This window comes from Mobula hypostoma, chromosome 8 (genome assembly GCF_963921235.1).
Source record: "Mobula hypostoma chromosome 8, sMobHyp1.1, whole genome shotgun sequence".
NCBI lineage: Eukaryota > Metazoa > Chordata > Chondrichthyes > Myliobatiformes > Myliobatidae > Mobula > Mobula hypostoma.
In genome coordinates this window covers 65514253-65534433 of record NC_086104.1, presented here as the reverse complement: position 1 = coordinate 65534433, position 20181 = coordinate 65514253, and the positions used below count along the sequence as shown (strand labels likewise).

General features: G+C 40.1%; 1 protein-coding gene across 2 annotated transcripts in view; it reads left to right on the top strand.

Moving 5' to 3' along the window:
- The window catches only part of tfb1m (transcription factor B1, mitochondrial), a 56229-nt gene that overhangs the window by 30746 nt on the left and 5302 nt on the right, over positions 1–20181 (top strand). For both annotated transcript variants that reach the window (XM_063056014.1, XM_063056015.1), the window contains 3 exons: positions 2237–2388; positions 3242–3361; positions 19945–20072. In XM_063056014.1, coding sequence (XP_062912084.1) covers positions 2237–2388; positions 3242–3361; positions 19945–20072 — 400 coding nt within the window. The remainder of the gene's footprint in view (positions 1–2236; positions 2389–3241; positions 3362–19944; positions 20073–20181) is intronic.

The window sequence follows — 20181 nt, the reverse complement described above, 5'->3', positions numbered from 1 at the left end:
TAACACACCATCATCAGTTTGCTCGGCAAGCTGTCTTCCCAATTCCGGTAAGTGATACTACACTGTACATACATTATTTCTAATTTATATAGGCTGTGTATTTTTACGTGTTATTTAGTAGATTTGGCAGCCTCATAGCTTAAAGGTTACTAGAGAGCGCGTTTATGCCAACAGCGCTTGCGTGAGATTTTCTGCCGAGAGCGCTTGCCTGAGATTTTCGCTATGGAGATCTGTGCAGGCAATCATTGTAGAGAAGTATTTCTACTTTATATAGGCTGTGTATTTATCATATCATTCCTGCTTTTACTATATGTTACTGTTATTTTAGGTTTTATGTGTTATTTGTCATGATTTGGTACGTTATTTTTGGGTCTGCGAACGCTCACAAAATTTTCCCATATAAGTAAATGGTAATTGCTTCTTCGCTTTACGACATTTCGGCTTACGAACCGTTTCATAGGAACGCTCTACCTTCGGATGGCAGGGGAAACCTGTATACATTAATGATTTAGATGAAGGGATTGAAAGTAACATTAGCAAATTTGCAGATGACACAAAGCTGGGTGACAGTGTGAAATGTGTGGAGGATGTTATGATAATGCAGGATAACTTGGACAGGTTGGGTGAGTGGGCAGATGCAGTTTAATGTGGATAAATGTGAGGTTATCCACTTTGGTGGCAAGAACAGGAAGGCAGATTACTATCTGAACGGTGTCAAGTTAGGAAAAGGGGAAGTACAATGAGATCTAGCTGTCCTTGTTCATCAGTCACTGAAAGTAAGCATGCAGGTACAGCAGGTGGTGAAGAAAGCTAATGGCATGTTGGCCTTCATAACAAGGGGAGTTGAGTATAGGAGCAAAGAGGTCCTTCTGTAGTTGTGCAGGGCCCTGGTGAGACCACACCTGGAGTATTGTGTACAGTTTTGGTCTCCAAATTTGAGGAAGGACATTCTTGCTATTGACAGAGTGCAGCGTAGGTTCTCGAGGTTAATTCCCAGGATGGCGGGACTGTCATATATTGAAAGATTGGAGCAACTGGGCTTGTATACACTGGAATTTAGAAGAATGAGAGGGGATCTGATTGAAACATAAGATTATTAAGGGATTGGACACGCTAGAGGCAGGAAACATGTTCCTGATGTTAGGGGAGTCCAGAACCAGAGGCCACAGTTTAAGAATAAGAGGTAGACCATTTAGAATGGAGTTGAGGAAAAACTTTTTCACCCAGAGAGAGGTGGATATGTGGAATGCTCTACCTCAGAAGGCAGTGGAGGCCAATTCTCTGGATGCTTTCAAGAAAGAGGTAGATAGAGCTCTTAAAGATAGTGGAGTCAAGGGATATGGGGTGAAGGCAGGAATAGGGTACTGATTGTGGATGATCAGCCATGATCACAGTGAATGGCCGTGCTGGCTTGAAGGGCCGAATAGCCTACTCCTGCACCTAATGTCTATTGTCTATTGAAAGTGGGGGGATATGGACCTTATATAGGCAGGAAAGATTAATTTAGTTAGTTTAATTAGTTCAGGAAATGTTGAGAGGTTTTCTAAAAGGGTTAATGTCTCATTTCCATTCCTGTACTTACTTGGAGAATTTTAGATCATCCAATATATATTAATTTGAGGTGGAAACGAAAAGGCTTTTAGATGGAAGGCTCAGCAGGTGAGACAGCGTGTGATGAACATTTTCATCATTCTGCATTTAATTTGAGGTTCTCAGTGTTAGTGATATTTAGTTCCATTAATATTTTTATGTATTGGTTTATTTTTCAAGAAATACTCTTGACCATTCCAGAAAAAAAAGTATTGTGATTCTATCTCGACAGCTTTCCTTTTTGTATAGAGACTTCAGCAAGGAGCAGTTTTATCACTAATGAAGCAGGTGCCAATTAGTATAGACTTTTCTTTGATTTTCCAAGTGCGTAGTCAAATATTTATGTGAAATTTGTGGTATTTTTGGATGTGATGCTGTATGTTGGCAGAGAAAATTCAGAGTGTGAAGTTAGATAGTTAAGAAACTCTGCATTTAGGGTTTGGTTATGTTCCAATTCAGAATCAATTGGTTCCATCAGGAAGGAGGTCTTTTTGTGGGAATGAGTACTTGCCAGCTGTACTGCTATTGATGTGTTTCCCGTTCTAAGAAATCACTATAGGATTCTGCTTTCAGACAATATGTGAGCAATATCTGGATCTTGGCTCTATTCACTGATTCACCCTTCATTTTCTTTTTGCGTTGATAGGATTACCAAATGTGCACATCATTGGTAACCTTCCTTTCAGTGTTTCAACACCTCTCGTTATTAAGTGGTTGGAGAATATTGCAAATCGCAATGGACCCTTTGTCTTTGGGAGAACACAGATGACCTTAACTTTTCAAAAGGAGGTTGCAGAGGTAAGGGGCAATTCTGATTCTTGCTTTGCAATTTTTTTTATTAATGTTCATACCAAGTAAGTCCTATATATATCCTTTTTACTCTATTATGTTACCTTCAGATTACTCTAGCTTTCATCCTCTTTACTTTCAGTTAAGATGTGTTCTGTTAATCTGTGTGCCATTTTTGGCTACTGTCTATCACTTCTCTCTCGCATTTTAGCCTTCTTTATTTAATTCCATACCTTCATTCCCCCCTCACCTCAATCACTCTTCTGTCCACGTGCTTCCTTTATTTTTATTCCTCTTGGTTAGTTAGTTTGTTCTTCAAGTATCTGCCAACATTTTCAAATCTCTCCTAAACACACTGCAGTTGCACGTCCATGTTACTCCAGAAACACTTTGCCAAACCTTTGGCCAACAAGGACAAATGCAGCATGTGCAAAGTGACACACACAAAATACTAGATGAGCTCTGCAGGTCAGGCAGCATCTGTGGATGGGAATAAACAGTCGACATTTTAAGCCAAAGCCCTTCATCAGGACTCAATCCAGATGACGTGCAGATCTCACTCCATTCAGATTTGGAAACTTATCATCTGGGTTTAAGTCTCAGAACTCCCTACCCAATATGTGCTATGTTCTCAAAGAAGAGGAAGACATTCCTGTGTCATAAACTTTCTCTGATTTGAATTTAGTAGTTTGAGCAGTTGGGGCAAAGGAATAACTGCTGCCAGCATCTGATTTTACTTAAGTGAGGCACAAATGTAGGAGACATATTTCAGCGGATTTTTTTAGTTATAAAATCACTATTTCTGTTCACATAAGCAAGAAGCTATGCCTTTAGATATTAGATTTTGAAACTTCTTTTACAGCGTCTCACAGCAAGTACCAGCAGTAGACAAAGAAGCAGATTGTCCATAATGGCTCAGTATTTATGTAATGTGAAAAGCTGTTTTACAATTCCAGGAAGAGCATTTGTTCCAAAGCCCAAGGTAAAATACTTTTTGCTATTGTTTTAATAAAGAATCTCTGATGTATGATTGCTTTTTGTGCACTACTTGTCTTGATATGATCAATATAAATAGTATTCATTAAAGCTAGCTCCAAGACAGCATTATGGGTAGCTGAATGTAGAAGTATGTTTATAGTTTCTTTTCATTAGCACCGGCGGCTCAGAAAGAGCCCGTTTAGCCTTTTGTACCAGTTCTATGAAAGAGCTGTCCATTAAGGACTGTACCCTAGTTTTTTGTCCATAACATGACAAATTATTTCCTTCAAATACATGTTGAATTGGTTTTTGAAAATGTGCATGAGATTTAATGAATAAACTTTTTTTTAGTAGTGCATCCTAAGGTTGTCCTAAGGTAATTGTTCTATGCCTGTTTTTGCCAGTGTTTATTTTGTTAATTAGTGTAAATTTATGACATCTTGATAACAGACCCATTTGACAAAATAAAGAGTCTCTCCCTACTTGTTCTATCTAAAGTTCTGACAACATTAAACAGATGTGTTCGGTTTCCTTTTGATCCTTCCAGCTTTGAGGACAATTCCATCTTCTTTCCACTATTGAAGTCCCTAATTCTGGGAGTAATTCTGGTAAATTTTTGCAAATTTTTCCAAAAAAAAGTTGTGCCCGAAATGTCCAGGGTGTTTTTAATACTTCAGGTTTTCTAGTTCTTTGTCCCCATTTATAAATCTAAGTCTCCCATATGTTTTCTGAACTACTTCCTCAACTTCACTGTTACTTTCAAGCACTTGCAAATACAATGGATTCCTGTTAATTGGGAAAGCTGTTTATTTGGGACAACTCTTATAGAACAAAAACTAAATTGAGAAAACAGCCGGGATTCCCTTTGTTTTTTTTTTGGGACACTATGCTGCTTAATTGGGGTAGGAAAATACCTAGTTTCTATATACCTTTTATTCTTACTACATTCTGAGGATATAGCTTTTTTTGCCTTGATTGAAGTGTTTTCCAGTTTCGCCTCTGGATCATCTTAAGGTTTTTTAAGCTTTTAGAGAAATTGATCAGTGATCTTGATTTCCTACTTTATGGATTGCTATATGCATTGCTTCAGAATGTTTACAGAATTGACTCTTAGTTCTCGTATTTGTCACTGATGAAGCGGATGTGCTTTTCCCTCATCTCCGATCTGGATACAGCTCATTTTGGTTTTTTCCTTGTAATTTTCCCATGAGAATGTTGTTAGTCTTGGAGTTGACAGTCCATTCTACTATCATCTGGTACTGTTACTTTAACATAGCTTATTAGTAAATTACATAATACTGTCTTGTTGCTTATTTCATGGAAATGAGAACAACACTAGAGATAAATAGATAAACTCTCTTCAGTCTGTGCAAGAAGAATCTTGCAAAATAAATCTGTAACCATGGTAGTTAAAAACAAGGGCTAAAAAGGAAGAGCACTTACATTACGAAAGAATGTGAAACAGTAGGCTGTCTAGAGGCAGGCTTTATTATTGAACATTGAGGGAAGAAAGTAGAATAAGTCTGAATTGGTAGGAAGGCCAGGATGAGATGTTGCGCTAGTGTCTTGCTGCTTATTTTCCAATCTTTTTATTCCTACCATTTGCCCCATTTTTATGAACTTCGTGGTATTAAAATACTGTGGTGGAATTACAGTGGATTCAGTTTAATTGGGACACATTGGGACCACAACATAAAAAAAAATACTGAATAACAAATTGTGTATTTAAATGAAATACAAAACAAATTCGAACATAATCATACCGCCACGGTAGTATAAAACGGTGTTTTAGTTTCTAATAATTATCATGTTCTTTTGAGTGACTGTAAATGATCAAAATTAGCGCAGACACGTAGTGCAGATAATAGACTGCCTTCATGCAACACACATACAAGTTGCTGGTGAACGCAGCAGGCCAGGCAGCATCTCTAGGAAGACGTGCAGTCGACGTTTCAGGCCGAGACCCTTCGTCAGGACTGCTGCCTGGCCTGCTGCGTTCACCAGCAACTTGTATGTGTGTCGCTTGAATTTCCAACATCTGCAGAATTCCTGTTGTCTGCCTTCATGCAATGCTTTTGATAATTGCATCCATAAAATCTTCATTTTTATGATAACGTTCAAGATGATTGTTGATACCTTCAAATTCTTCATAGTTCCTAACTTGTTGAAGTGGTAAAATTGCTTCATTTTCACCGCTGACCATTTCTGGCATCTCCAGGCCTGAATGTTTAAAACCACAGTGAGCAAAACAGTTCTGAATTGTCTTACTGCTCATTTCTCACCAACTATTAGTGACAAAGATCACTGTTTTTTAAATACAAACATACATAACTGATGATATTTCAAAACTGTTCACTCGAAGCACGGTACAGTGTCTAATGGCCACATACAAGTGCATATGACTAACGCTATTTAGAAACCACTTGAATACAGTCTCCTATCACAATTAAGCAGTATAGTATCCCAGTAAATGAGGGGAATCCAGGCTATTTCTCTGATTTGTTTTTGTTCTTTAAGATTTATCTCAAATAGGTGGCTGTCCCAATTAACTGGAATCCATTGTATTTGGTAATTTTCTAGCTCCAGGCTGTCAGCAAATTATGAAAGAATGCTTAAATCTGTTTTATAGCTGGTTTCCAAGTTTATTCCAGTAAAATGGAAGGTTTTGCTGTCTGACTGTGACACAATGTAAACATGGAATATACTTCTGAGAAAGTACTTACCAAACCTTACGAGGTCCAATCTCCTTTCCCCCATCCCCTGTGGAATACAGTATCACACCATGCCTCTTGCTCAGAGAAAAACTTGACAACTCAAAGATGCACCCCACTCTGCATGAAATCCTTTTTATACTTCTGATTTCTGGATATCACTGCTTGACCTGAACAATGTTGCAAATTTGAAACTGCTGCCTGAGAAGCAGGCGCCAAACCCAAGCAGAGTATGCCATTTACTTCTGTGCTGGGTATCGCACCCTAGTGCCTACATTTGGGGGGGGAGGTGTGGTTATCTTGATACAGTGCTTGAAGATAAGCTTTGTAAGAGTGTTAACATTCCCCATTCACTCCCCTTGCTGAGTTAAATTTGAAATCAATACCTCCCATCCTGGATTAATCATCTCATTTACTCCCTCAGCTCCACCTACTAATATCAAATTAAACTGACCTAGATAAATTACTGAGCCAAATAGGTACAATTTTGTTCAATCCAATACGAACTTGAATGTTCCAGCAGAACAGTTGTCTGACCTGAACCTGGTACATGCAGTCAGGTCTTTTCTAGTCTGTTTTGATAGTCAAGCCCTAAAAGACACTCCTCAGCATGCCAGGCAGTTTTAGAGGAGAAAGAGAAAGAACAGGTGTTTCAAGTTGATTAATGTTCATTGCCATCAGACTGTGCTTAAACATTGCTTTGGTCTTGTGAAGTATGGGCACCAATTGCTTTGTTTATTGAGGAACTGCACATGGAATTGGACATTATACAATCAACAGCAAAGATCCCCAGTTTTGATATAATGATGGAAGGTCATTGATGAAGCAAATAATAGAATTGATATCCCGGGGCTGGGATAATTGACCTCCAACAACAGCAGTTAATCTTCCTTAGTGCATGGTGTGACTGCTAGCAAAGTGTTTTCTATTTTGATGCTTAATGACTTAAGTTTTTATATAGCTCATGGATTTCACATTTGATCAAATGGTGCCTTCATCTCTGTAGCAGGCATTCAACATGTAAACAGGCCCTGCTGTCCAACTCATAGATGCCATTTAAGTTGTCCATTGAGTTAGTCCTACTGCCCACATTCAACCCATGCCCTCTAAACCTATCCAAGTACTTCTCCAGATGTCTTTAAATGTTGTTAATCTCTTTCTTGTTGCTCATAGCAAATGCTTTTAGAATGAAGAAGCTGCTCCCGATGTTCCTTTTAAATCTGTCACCTCTTAAAGCTATACCCTCTTAGTTTTGGACCCTCTCCCTGGGAAACAGACAATGTATATTCACCATGTCCTTCCTGGATTTTGTATATCTCTGTCGGATCACCTCTCAAGCTCCTGCGTTCTATGGAATAAAGTCCTACTTTATACACAACCTCTATTTAGAATTCAGTTGTCTAATTCCAAGCAACATCTTGGTAAATCTTTTGTGCCCTCTTTCTAATTTAATAACATCTTTCCTATAGCTGAGTGACCAAAACTGTACACAGAACTCACCAACATCTGATTTAACTACAAAGTAAACTTCCCAACTCCTCTACTCAGTGCCCTAACCGATGAAGATCAGAATGGCAAACACCTTCTTCACCACCGTATCTACCTGTGACACTGTAACTCTTTAAAATTTATCTCTGGCTCATGTTTGGATTAAGCGTGTGATGAGATCTGAAGTGAAAGAGTCCTGGCAAAAGCTTTACTGGTCATTAATCAGTAGGTTATTGATGAGTTCCTTGATTGCATTATCAGTGAGAGTTAAGCCATGGTTAGCTAGTTCATTATTGTATTGCTTCTTGTGAACAGAGCTTGGCTGGCCAATGTTCCACATTGTTGAATGGATGCCAGAGTTATTAATGAACTGGAACAAGATGCTATTTTTCACATCACTGATCATTTTAAACACTTGCAGCAAGCAGACACAGACACCCTGCTGCTGTCTGTTGATACAGAAAGGAATTCCTTCGTCCTTGAATAGAGGACCCATGGTATTTCATGTTTGCAGCCATGAACTACAGGGTCCAAGATCTGGTTGATACCTTGGTTGTTTTGGAAGCTCGAAGGAATACACCAAAACCAGCCATATTTGACCAGTCTTCAACCCACAATATGGCGCCTTAAAGAACAGTCAAAGGTTGCACAAAATACTCTACTTGGGGGTGTCGTTTTGAAAAAAGCCCTGGGGATGAAATTTTGGTTAAGAGATGTGTGAATATATCACAGACTGTTGCTGTCACCCATATAGTTGCATTGGGTTGGTTGCAAAAAGAAACTATGTTAGTTGTAATGCTAGGCTATTACCAAATGCCACCCGTGGAGCAGAGCAAACTGGATCCTCATTTAAACAATAACATCCCTTTAAATTGTAGATGTGCGGTGTTTCTTTCTTGGGTTCAGACTGACTTCCTGTGTTTGGTTTCATAAATGTTGCATAATATTGATGTCTGCTCTGCATGTAATCATTTGCACAGAAATATATGTTTAAATTTGTTTGCTTGGGCAAGAATCAACGGGTGATTGTTATTATACTAATGAATTTCTCTTTCCAAAATTTCCTGGTTACCATTTTATATTGTGAACCTCTTGCTTTTCTTTTCCCAACAAGGGTAAACATTTTGTCATTTTGATAAAACAGTTATTAATTTTAATAACCTGTATTGTGTCACATTTTATTTTCGGGATAAATCAGGCCAACCTGTTCATCCCTTACTGATGCTATGTTTGGGTAATTTTTGCAACTAGCCCAATGCCTCAGTATGGGTTTCACTAGTTATAATCCTTGCCCCCACACTGCATGATCGAAACAAAGTTCCATAGAAAGTCTTCATTTTTTTGCAAGGTGCCATCTACTTCAAATCATATAAAGTATGGCATATATATATTTCTTTAAGGGAATAATTTGGTTTTCATTTAATGTGTAATGAAATATTGTTTTGCAGGATCCTTTATTTAAGTAGCATTGTACTTATTTTACTGGTATTGTACTTATGTTACAACACCCTCAGATTAATATTTTAAATGTCACAAAGGACAAATATTTGTTATCTGTACTTATCCAATCTATGGCTTTTGACCTATTTCTGTTTGAACTGCTCTTTTTTGCTTTAGAAACTCAGTTTTTGGAACTTTTATGTGTAACGTGAAATATTGTGCATTTAAATCAGGTCTCCAATTTCTGAAACTTACTGAAAAACTTTTATTAGAGTTTAGCCTGTTACACACTTATTACAAGAGTTGATACTAAATGACTTCTACATGCAAGTGTTCAATGTATACAACGGGTAAACTCCCAGGTAAACTGAGATGAACAATATTTTTGTTCGTTTTCCAAACAGCTAATTTTGTGAACTAATTATCCTTGACATACCTACTCATGTTCTTTTCACACGTAATCTTGCAGAGAATACTCCGTTTTGTGCCCTAAAGACAAAGGTTCAGGGAAATGCTCTCTTTTTGAGAGTGTGATGTTTTCTCTTTCTGGCTCCTTACTGCAGGATGTACAGAAAATTACCCCAGCAATTAAAGAGCATCCTGAAGAAATGCAGCCAACATATATTGCTCCTCCGGTTTCATATCTGTTTTCTTCTGAGATACTTGGTTTGAAGTAGCGGCTTATTAGCTCAGCTGTGAAGCAGGACAGTGGAACTAAACATAACACACTAGCGGTAATGAAACAGACACCTCCTGTAACAGCAGCACAATGTTTTGTGTGATTATTTCCTCCCCATCTTATGCACTTCATACCAGGCAAGGCAATGCTGATCCCCAGCAAGACCGTTACACATGACAGAATCATCATAACTTTGAAAACTTGAATATATACAGGCTGGGAAAAGATGGAGAAGTTAAATGTGCAGCTGAAGAGCCCTGTACTGTACCATGTGCAGTCCATCCAGAGACCTTGCATGTGTGTAGTTGCAGAGATGATATTTGAATTTGCTGAGGTATTTATTTTCCAGTTTGGCATCCCTGTGGTTGCAAGTATTCCTAGGAAAGCAACTAAAGACAAAGAGAGAGCAAAAGTCTGCAGTGCTGCTGAAGCCATTGTATTGTTCTTGTATCTGGACTCCAGTTCTCAATAGAAAGGAACAGAATTAATCGGGCTTTTCCTCTGCTCTGCTGAAGGGAATAATAGTTGTCACAAAAGGTGGATTAAAGCTTCAGTTACATGAAAAAATATGATTGTATTTAATAGAAATCAAAATCCTTACCTGTAGAAATTGTATCCAGCTTTGCAGTGATTGATTGTGAATAGGTTCAGTAATACTGCACTGGCAGAGGTTCTAAGCTCAGCTGCCTGCATGACAATGAATTTACAAATTAGGGCGAATAGATCAATTCATGTGACATCATTTTTTTCCTTGGCAACAAGGCTGCCTGCTTTGAAAATACAAATTTGGCCAGTGTAACAAACTGTCTAGTTTATGATCTGAACTCTTTTCAAGTCAGACAATCTGATTGCGACTGTCCATTTATAATGTACTGTTGAGATATTTTGTCTTGTCTATTAAATGTATGGAAACTGCATTATTTTTGTTTGTATTTTTCAGTTATGAATGCAAGAAAATGGAGCAGGACTAGGCCACCAGTCTGTTTGCTATGTAGTACAATCATGGCTAATCTGTGTTGCCTCAAGTCATCACTCTTGCAAATATTTGCCCCTCACCGCCTTAAGTCTATGTAATATGGCCAGTAGAAACCACAAGTTTGCTTATTGTAGGAGCCATATATCTATTTTTGGTCTGTTGGAGCCATGCATCAATTTTCTGTCCGTATTGTTTCTGTGGTGCATTTATGATGTAATCGGTCATGTGGGTTGGGGTGTGGTAGAAGCAAATGAGTATAGTTTTGTATGCATGCTTTGTCTTAGTTGCTTAGTTTAATCTAGTTGAGAGAGGTAGCCACAATGGTGTTTTTGTTGACCGCTGATAAGTTATGCTGATTTAGTTTGACTGCTTACTAGGCTAATTGGAATGCTGTTCAATCACTATTAGTACACTATTTGAACACTGATTTAGTTCAACCACTTACTACTCTAATTGGAACACTGTTTGATCACTATTAGTACACTATTAGAACGCTGATTAGTTTGGCCGCTTAGTTACACTAATCGGGATGTTATTGGAATGCTAACTAGAGAGCTAACTTTGCTTAAATATGTTAGTTCAAACACTACCTTTGCTACTTCACTAATTGGAATGTTATATCGTTAATATAGTTTCGTAACTTTTTCATCGCTACAAGATCTTTGTCTTTGTAATAAAATATCGAAAGTACCCTTTTTGACTTTGGAACGTCGTTATTTTGAAGTGCGTCGTGCAGTGTCAATTTCCTGGCTAAGTCTCTCAGTGGTTTTGGTTTGTTTTGAAGTAACCCACTACACCCACTTTTTACTTCGGTATCTGCGTGGAGTGAATATTGAGAATGAAGTTGGTTTCATCTATCACCACCTTGCATAATCTTCAGAATGAGTGCAGAATCTAGGTGATTGGAGAAGAACCATTTATTTTAACTACTTTAGTTGAGAATACTAACACTTGATTATTTGGGTAGGTGAGACTTTTCTTCAGCTAGCTGTCATACATTAGAAAGAATGTGAAGACTTGCAGAAGGTGCAGCTGAGTTTTATTGGAATGCTGTTATGATCTTTTTATATATTCAAGGGATGTGGGCTTCACAAGCTGGTTCAGCATTTAATTCCTCTGGAGAAGGTGGTGAAGAGCTTTTTGAACTTCTGCAGTCCTTAAAATATTGGTATACTTACAGTGTTGTTAGGGAGAAAGCTCCAGGATTTTGACCCAACTGCGGTGAAGAAATGGTGACATGTTTCCAAGTCAGGGTGGTATGTGGTTTGGAAGGCACCTTTCAGGTGATGGTGTTTGCATGTTACTGCTGCCCTTGTTTTGGCTGGTAGAGACGGTGGGTTTGGAAGGTGCTGTCTAAGGAGTCTTGGTGAGTTGTTGCAGTGCATCCTGTAAATAGTACAAACCGCTGCTTCTGTGCATTGGTGGTGGAGTGAGTTGATGATTATGAATGGAATGGTTGTCAAATGAATGACTATCTCCTGTGTGATGTTGAGTTTCTTAATTGTTATTGATGCTGCATTCGTTCAGCCAAGTAGAAAATATTCCATCACACTTCTGACTTGACCCTTGTAATTGATAGTGGGCTTTCAAGAGTTACTAGCTAAGTATCTCACCACAGGATTCCCAGCCTCTGACATTGTGGCTACTTTAGTTCAGTTTCTGGTCAGTGGTAACCCACAGCATATTGATTGCAGTGGTAATGCCAGGGGGTGATAGCTGGAATTTCTCTTGTTGATTATTGCCATTGCATAGCACTTGTGTAGCTAGACAATGACAAATATTCCACCTATCAGTCCAGACCTTGATATTGTCTGGATTTTGTTGTATTTGGTTCTGGACTGCTTCATTCTATGAAGACTTTCAAATGGCGCTGTATTTTGTGGAATCATCAGTGAGCATCCCAACTTCTGACCTTTTGATTGAAGGAATGTTATTGATGAAGCAGATGAAGATGGTTGGGCCTTGACATTACCCTGAGGAATTTCTGCAGAGATGTCCTGTGGCTGAGGTAACTGACCACCAGTCACCACAGCTAACTCCCTTTGTGCTAGGTATGGTTCCAACCAGCAGAGAGTTCCTCCAATTCCCATTGATTCTAGTTTAGCCAGGGTTCTGTGATGTTCAATCGAATGCCACCTTGAAATTGGGGGCACTCACTTACGTATCATCTCTGGAGTTTAGATCTTTTGTCCGTAATGCAGTCTCCACAGCCCTGCAAAAATCAAATGTAGATTGGGTAACTGATTTGCAGAACAACTCTCTTCAGTGTTCTGGGACCTTCCTGAATTTCTAGTCACATCATTTTAATGATCTGTTGCACACCGCTCTTCCTGTTTTCTCCCTCTATTCCTTTTTTCTCCTCAAATCTGCAATTTAAAACATTATTGCTTTTTCACTCTTTCAGTTTTAATAAAGTTCCTTGACCTCGAACATCTTCTCTCTTTACTTCTCCTTGTCTAACTTGCTGGGTGCTACTAACGTTTTCTGCTTTGATTTGGAATTCTGATGCCTCTCCTCTTTCCTTGTTTTGTGGAGAACAAATCCATCTTCTTTCGGATTTAATAACTGAAATACTGCATCCTTTGTGCATTCCAAGAATTTCTTCTTGTCACAATAGAACAGCAAGTGCCACAGTTCCCAAGGAAATGTTGGATTGTGAGTATCGGGAAAAATAATTCAAAAGAAGAGATCAGGGGCAGTCAGGACATTCTGAGCACCACAGTTCCTGAGGAGCTGTTGGATTGTCAGTAGCAGGAGGGAGACTTCCAAAGAAGAGAGTTAGGGCAGTTGGGACATTATGTACACCACAGTTCCCAAGGAGACATTGGATTGTGTGTAATTAGGCACTTGGCAAGGGCTTAATAAAAATAAGCTAGGTTTCAGCAGAGTGGTGATTGTATGAGCGGGCCATTGTTAGAGTGGAGAGTTCAGGCTTTGGCTCAAGAGACTTAGGCAGGAAAGAGTGAAGGCTGTAGGTGTTTTTTTATTGTTCAGTTTTCTTTTTTTCTTATTGCAGTTAGAGCAGTGGGGATGCCAGGCAGAATGGCGGAAATCTCTTCTTGTGAGGTGTGGGAAGTCAGAGAGGCCTCAAATGTCCCTGATGACTACACCTCCAAGAAATGCATCCAGCTGCAACTTTTCTATAGACCGTATTAAGGAATTTGTGCTGGAGCTGGATGAACTCCAGATCATTCAGGAGGCTGAGGGTTTGATGGACAGTCAGGAGGGGGAAAGGGGATAGGCAGCCAGTGCAGTACCCCTGCAGCCATTCCCCTCAATAACAGGCATACTACTTTGTATACTGTTGATAGGAGGAGGAGTGGGGGATGACCTAGCAGAGGAAAGTCATAACGGTCAGTCTCTGGCACTGAGTCTGCCTCTGTGGCTCAAGCGAAGGGGTGATGGGGGATTCATTGGTTCGGGGAACAAACAGGAGATTCTGTAAATGAGAACGAGATTCCTCGATGGTATGCTGCTTCCTGGGTGCCAGAGTCAGGGACATCTTTAATTGAGTCCATAGCATTCTTAGTGGGAGGGTGAGCAGCCGGAGGTTATGGTCCACGTCAGTACCAATGACATAGTAAGGAATGGGGACAAGATCCTGCAAATTAAGTTTAGGGAGTTAGATACTAAGTTAAAGGACAGAACCTCTAGGGTTGTGATCTTAGGATTGCTACCTGTGTCACTTGCTAGTGAGGCTAGAAATAGGAAGATCATACAGTTTAACGCATGGTTAAGGAAGTAGTGTAGGAGGGAGGGCTTCATATTTTTGGATCATTGGGCTCTTACAGGGAAAATGGGACCTGTACAGATGGGATAATTTACACCTGAACTGGAGGGGGACTAATATCCTTGCAGGAAGGTTTGCTCATGCTGCAGAGTTACAGGGGCATGGGAACCAGAGTGCCAGATCAGGAGTGGTTGTGGGGAAAGATGTTGTTAAGCATACATAACAAGTCAGGAATTGAAAGGTTGAGTATGGTGGGCTGATGTTCTGGGATGTATATACAAGTCAAGTGAAGTCAAGTAAAGTATATTGTCATTTCGACCATAAGCTGCTGGTACAGTACACAGTAAAAAACAAAACAGCGTTCCTCCAGGACCCTGGTGCTACATGAAACAACACAAAACTACACTGGACTATGTGAGACAGCACAAGGCTACTCTAGACTACATACTTGCACAGAACTACATAAAGTGCACAAAATAGTGCAGGGCAGTACAATAATTTATAAACAAGACAATAGGCACAGTAGAGGACAAATTAGAATATAATAATAAATGATGTAGATGTCAGTCTACACTCTGAGTATTGAGGAGTCTGATGGCTTGGGGGAAGAAACTGTTGCACAGTCTGGTCGTGAGAGCCCGAATGCTTTAGTACCTTTTGCCAGATGGCAGGAGGGAGAAGAGTTTGTGTGAGGGGTGTGTGGGGTCCTTCACAATACCATTAGCTTTGCTGGTGCAGCATGTGGTGTAAATATCTGTAATAGCAGGAAGAGAGACCCTGATGATCTTCTCAGCTGACCTCACTATCCGCTGCAGGGTCTTGCGATCTGAGACGGTGCAATTCCCGAACCAGGCAGTGATGCAGCTGCTCAGGATGCTCTTGATACATGCTCTGTAGAATGTGGTGAAGATGGGGGGTGGGAGATGGAATATTGTAGGAAATGCAAGGAATATTGTAGGAAAAGCAAGCAAGCTTTGTCATGGATCAGCACATGGAATTATTACATTGTAGCCATCAGTGAAACTTGGTTGTAAGAGGGGCAAGACAAGCAGCTCAGTGTTCCAGGGTACCATTGTTTTACATGTGATAGAGAGGGAGGGATTAAAAGGGGAGGGATGGCATCACTGGTCAGGGAAAATATCACGCCAGTGCTCAGACAAGACAGGTTAGAGAGCTCGTCTCTCAGGCTATATGTGTGGAACTGAGGAATAAGGAAGGGGTGACCACATTAATGAGATTATATAGACCATCCAGCAGTCAGTGGGATTTAGAGGAGTAAATTCACAGAAAGATCATGCACTGTTGCAAGAAACATAAGGTCGTGATAGTAGGTGATTTTAAATTTCTATAAATTTAAAATTTTATACTCCCAAACTGTAAAAGGATTGAATGGGATAAAAAAAAATTTCCATATATCGCTTGGGAGTCCCAAGCAATAAGAGAGCTAGGTGGGATAGAGTTTGTCAAATGAATTCAGGAAAGTTTTCTTAATCAATACATTGATTAAGGTCCTAACTAGAGAGGGTGCAATACTAGATCTCCTACTTGGCAATGAGACAGGGTAAGTGACAAAAGTTTGTGTAGGGGAATACTTCGAATCTAGTGATGATATTGCCATGAGTTTCAAGATAATTATGCTGAAGGATAGGTCTGGTCCTTGGGTTGAGATTCTAAATTGGAAAAAGGCCAGTTTTGGCATCAGAATGGATCTGGCAGGTGTGGATTGGGACAGGTTTTCTGGCAAAGGTGTACTTGGTAAGTGAGAGGCTTTCAATTGCTAATGTTGTTCCATTGTTCAAGACAGGAGCCATATAATGCTGGAAATTATAGACCGTGAGCCTCACAATGGTGGTAGAAAGTTACTGGAGAGAATTCTTAGGGATGGGATTTATGAACATTTGGAACAATGGTCTAATTGGGGAGAGCCAGTTTGGCTTTGTTCGGTGCAAATCGTGCCTTACTAACTTGATTGAGTGTTTTGGAGGTGATAAGAGGTAGAGCTATGGATCAGAGTCAGATGTCATAAAATTTGTTGTTTTGCACCAGCAGTATATTGCAATACATAATAATAAAAACTATAAGTTACAATAAGTATATATAAAAAGAAAATTAATTAAATAGTGCAAAAAAGAGGGAAAAATACTTGAGGTAGTGTTCATGGGTTCATTGTCCATTCTGAAATCAGATGGTGGAAGGAAAGAAGTTGTTTCTGATGCGTTGAGTGTGTGTCTTTATTTCCTTGATGGTAGCAATGAGGAGAGGGCATGTCCTGGGGGGATGGGGGTCATTAATGATCAGCGCTGCCTTTTTGAGGCATCGCTTCTTGAAGGTGTCCTGGATGCTGGGGAGGCTGGTGCCCATGATGGATCTGGCTGAACTTAACACTTCCCTGAGCTCTTAAGGAGTGGCTTCTCCTTACCAGATGGTGATGCAACTGCAAGTGTTTTTGGTGACATACTAATTCTCCTCAAGCTACTAATGAAATATAGCCACTGCTGTGCCTTCTTTGCAATTGCATCGATATATTCGGCAATATATTAGATCTTCAGAGATGTTGATGCCCAGGAACCTGCAACTGTTCACTACATGTTGTTCTTGTTGCCTATATGGATTTTAGTAAGGCATTTGACAAAGTCTCTCTTGGGAGGCTCATACAGAAGATTAATTTGCATAAGATCAATAGTGAATTGGCCATTGGGATTCTGAACTGACTTGGCCATAGAAGACAAAGGGTGGTGGTCAAAGGGACATATTCTTGTTAGAGGTCTGTGATTAGTAGTGTTCCACAAGGATTTGTACTGGGACCTCTGCTGTTTGGGATGTCTATAAATTACCTGGATGAACATATAAATAGGTGGGTTAGTAAGTTTGCAAATGATGCAAAGATTGGTGGTGCTATGGATAGATAGAAGACTGGCAAAAAATACAGCGGAATTTAAGAGAAATGTTGATAGGTACATGGATAGGAGGGCTATGGTCTGGGAAGAGGGTCAATGGGCTGGGTAGATTAGTAGTTCAGCATGGACTAGATGAGCTGAATGGCCTGTTTCTGTGCTGTAGGGTTCTGGGTAGTGGAGCTGTTGTCTCACAGCTCCACCCAAGACTATTCCTGACCTCCAGCGGGCCTAAGTGGAGATTGTCTGATTTCCTCACACATCCAAATGACTTGCAAATTAGTAGGTCACTGTAAATTGCCCTAATGTGTTGGTAAGCAGTAAAATTTTGTGGTACTGTAGTTGATAGGAATGTGAAATGAATAGAGGGATTAGTGCAAATGGGTGCAGACTCAGGTCAAAGGGGATATTATATGCGCTGTGGTTTATGTTGCCACGAAATATGGGAAGCAGATATGATTCAGTATCCCAGATGTAGTGTAACTTGGGTTCAACACAACCTGTATGCTCTATACACAATGTAAGTGTCTTTTACGAACCCTCCGATTCACAGTTATCTTGATTGTCACCCTGTCATTTGTAAAAATACTATTCCCTTCTCTCAGTTCCTCTGCCTCCACTGCATCTCTTCTTAGGAAGAGACTTTCCATTCCAGAACATCCGAAATGTTCTCTTTTTTTTCAGAAAATGACGTTTCCCCCCCACCATAAATGATGCTACCCTCACCCACATTCCCTCTATTTCTCACACGTCTGCCCTCAGACCATCACTCCCACACCCCCGCTCTGTTCCCGTTGTCCCCAGGTACCATGCCACAAACCTCCGTATCTAGCACATTATTCTCACAACTTCCACCATCTCCAACAGGTTCCTACCCACCCGCTCCCAGCTTTCCACAGGGATCACTCTGCACATCACTCCCTTATCCATTCACCCCACTCCACAGATCTCCTCCTGGCACACATCTCTGCAAGCGTGACAAGTGCTACACCCGCCCCTACTGTTCCTCCCTCACCGGCATTCGGTGCCCCAAACAGTCCTCCAGGTTTTGGCGAGACTGTTGAGATCATTTATTGCATCTATGCTCCCAGCATGACCTCCTTTGTCAGTGAGAGTCGATGCATATTGGGGTACTGCTTCATGAGCACCTTCCCTCTGTCTGCCACAACAGCCAGGATCTCATGGTAGCCACCCATTTCAACTCGGCTTCCCATTCCTACAGCAATATGTCTGTCCTTGGCTGTCTCTACTGCCACAATGAAGCTGAACACAGGTTGGAGGAGCAACAGCTCCTATTCCACATGGGTAGTCTCCAACCTACTGGCATGAACATTGATTTCTCTAACTTCCTGTAACCACTCCCCTCTATTTCCCTGCCTGCCTTTTTATTTTTCTCCCATTCTGATTACCTTTCCTCCCCCTTCTGCTCAACTGGTCATCACATCCTTCTGGTTCCCCTCCTCCTTCCCTTTCTTTCATGGTCCACTGTCCTGCTCCAATCAGATTCCTTTACCTTTTCCATCTATCACCTCCCGTTTTCCACATCGTTTCACCCACCCACCCACCTTCCCCCTCATCTGTTCTTACCATCACCTGCCAGCTTGTACTCCCATCTTATTCTGGCTTCTGCTCCCTTCCTTTCCAGTCCTGATGAAAGGTCTCGGTCCAAAATGTTAATTTTTATTCCCCTCCATTGACGCTCCACAGCCTGCTGAGTTCATCCAGCACTTTGTGTGTCCTCCATCTGTTCTAATATTCCGGTAATAGTTGTGCATGAGTGATAGGGTGGAGAAATGAAGCAAAATTACCTGGTTAAGTTGGGCCAAAATAATTGATTTAATAATTCCATGTCTTCATGATTTTTGCTTTTTAAAAAAATTGTTTTCTTCATTTGCAAAGATTTAAAATATGCAGCTGCCTGTTAAAGAACTGAGGACATTTTGAATTGTTTTCTGCTGGGCAGAAAGGTTGAATCTGTTCTCGGTCAGGTCTATTTCTGGAAACATTAAATACATGTCACTTGATTGGGAAGTAGTAATTTACTAAGTGGTTGTCAGTGCCCTACACTGGATACTGAAAACAAACATACTGGTACAGCAAGCAATGGTACTTGGCCTCCACAGCAAGAGGATCTGAGTGCAAGAACAAAGATGCAGTGCTAGGAATATACATGACCATCATGAGAACACACTAGCAGTACTGTGTGATTTTTGCCTCCTTTAAAAAAAGGATAAACCTTCCTTGTGGGACTGCATATGAGGGAAAATTAAGTTTGTATTCACCTATGCTAAGAATGAGGGGGGATCTAATTAAAATTTATAGAATTTTAACAGGGCTAAAACATACTAATGTTCCTTAGGGTGTCTGGCATGAAGCGTCACAGGTTGAGAAATTTCCTTATTTGGAGAATGATATATTTATGGAATTCTTTATCACAAGTTCTGTAGAGACCAATATAGCTGAATATTCTTGAGGAGATACTAAATTTATAGACATGAAAGACATCAAATGAGAGCAGGTCAATGATATTAAGAGAGACGATCCTATTGAATATTAGAGCGGGTTCAGTGGTCATTTGGTGTACGTTTTGATGCTTTTGTAGATGATCTGATTTTATTATTTTCCTTTTGCACCAGTAACTGCATGTTAAATCTAAACGTTGTTTCCAGGTTGATGTAGGAGTTGTACATCTGACTCCGCTTGAGACACCACAGATTAAGCAGCCGTTCAAACTCGTGGAAAAGGTCGTGAGATGTGCCTTCAGCTTTCGGAGAAAGCACTGCCACCGAGGAATTGAGTAAGTTAGAGACAGTCTATCGCTGGTATGTTTTTGTGAATTGAGAAATTTTTATCACATTTAGATGCAATTGATACTTTTGCACATTTGTTTGATCAAAACAGAATCA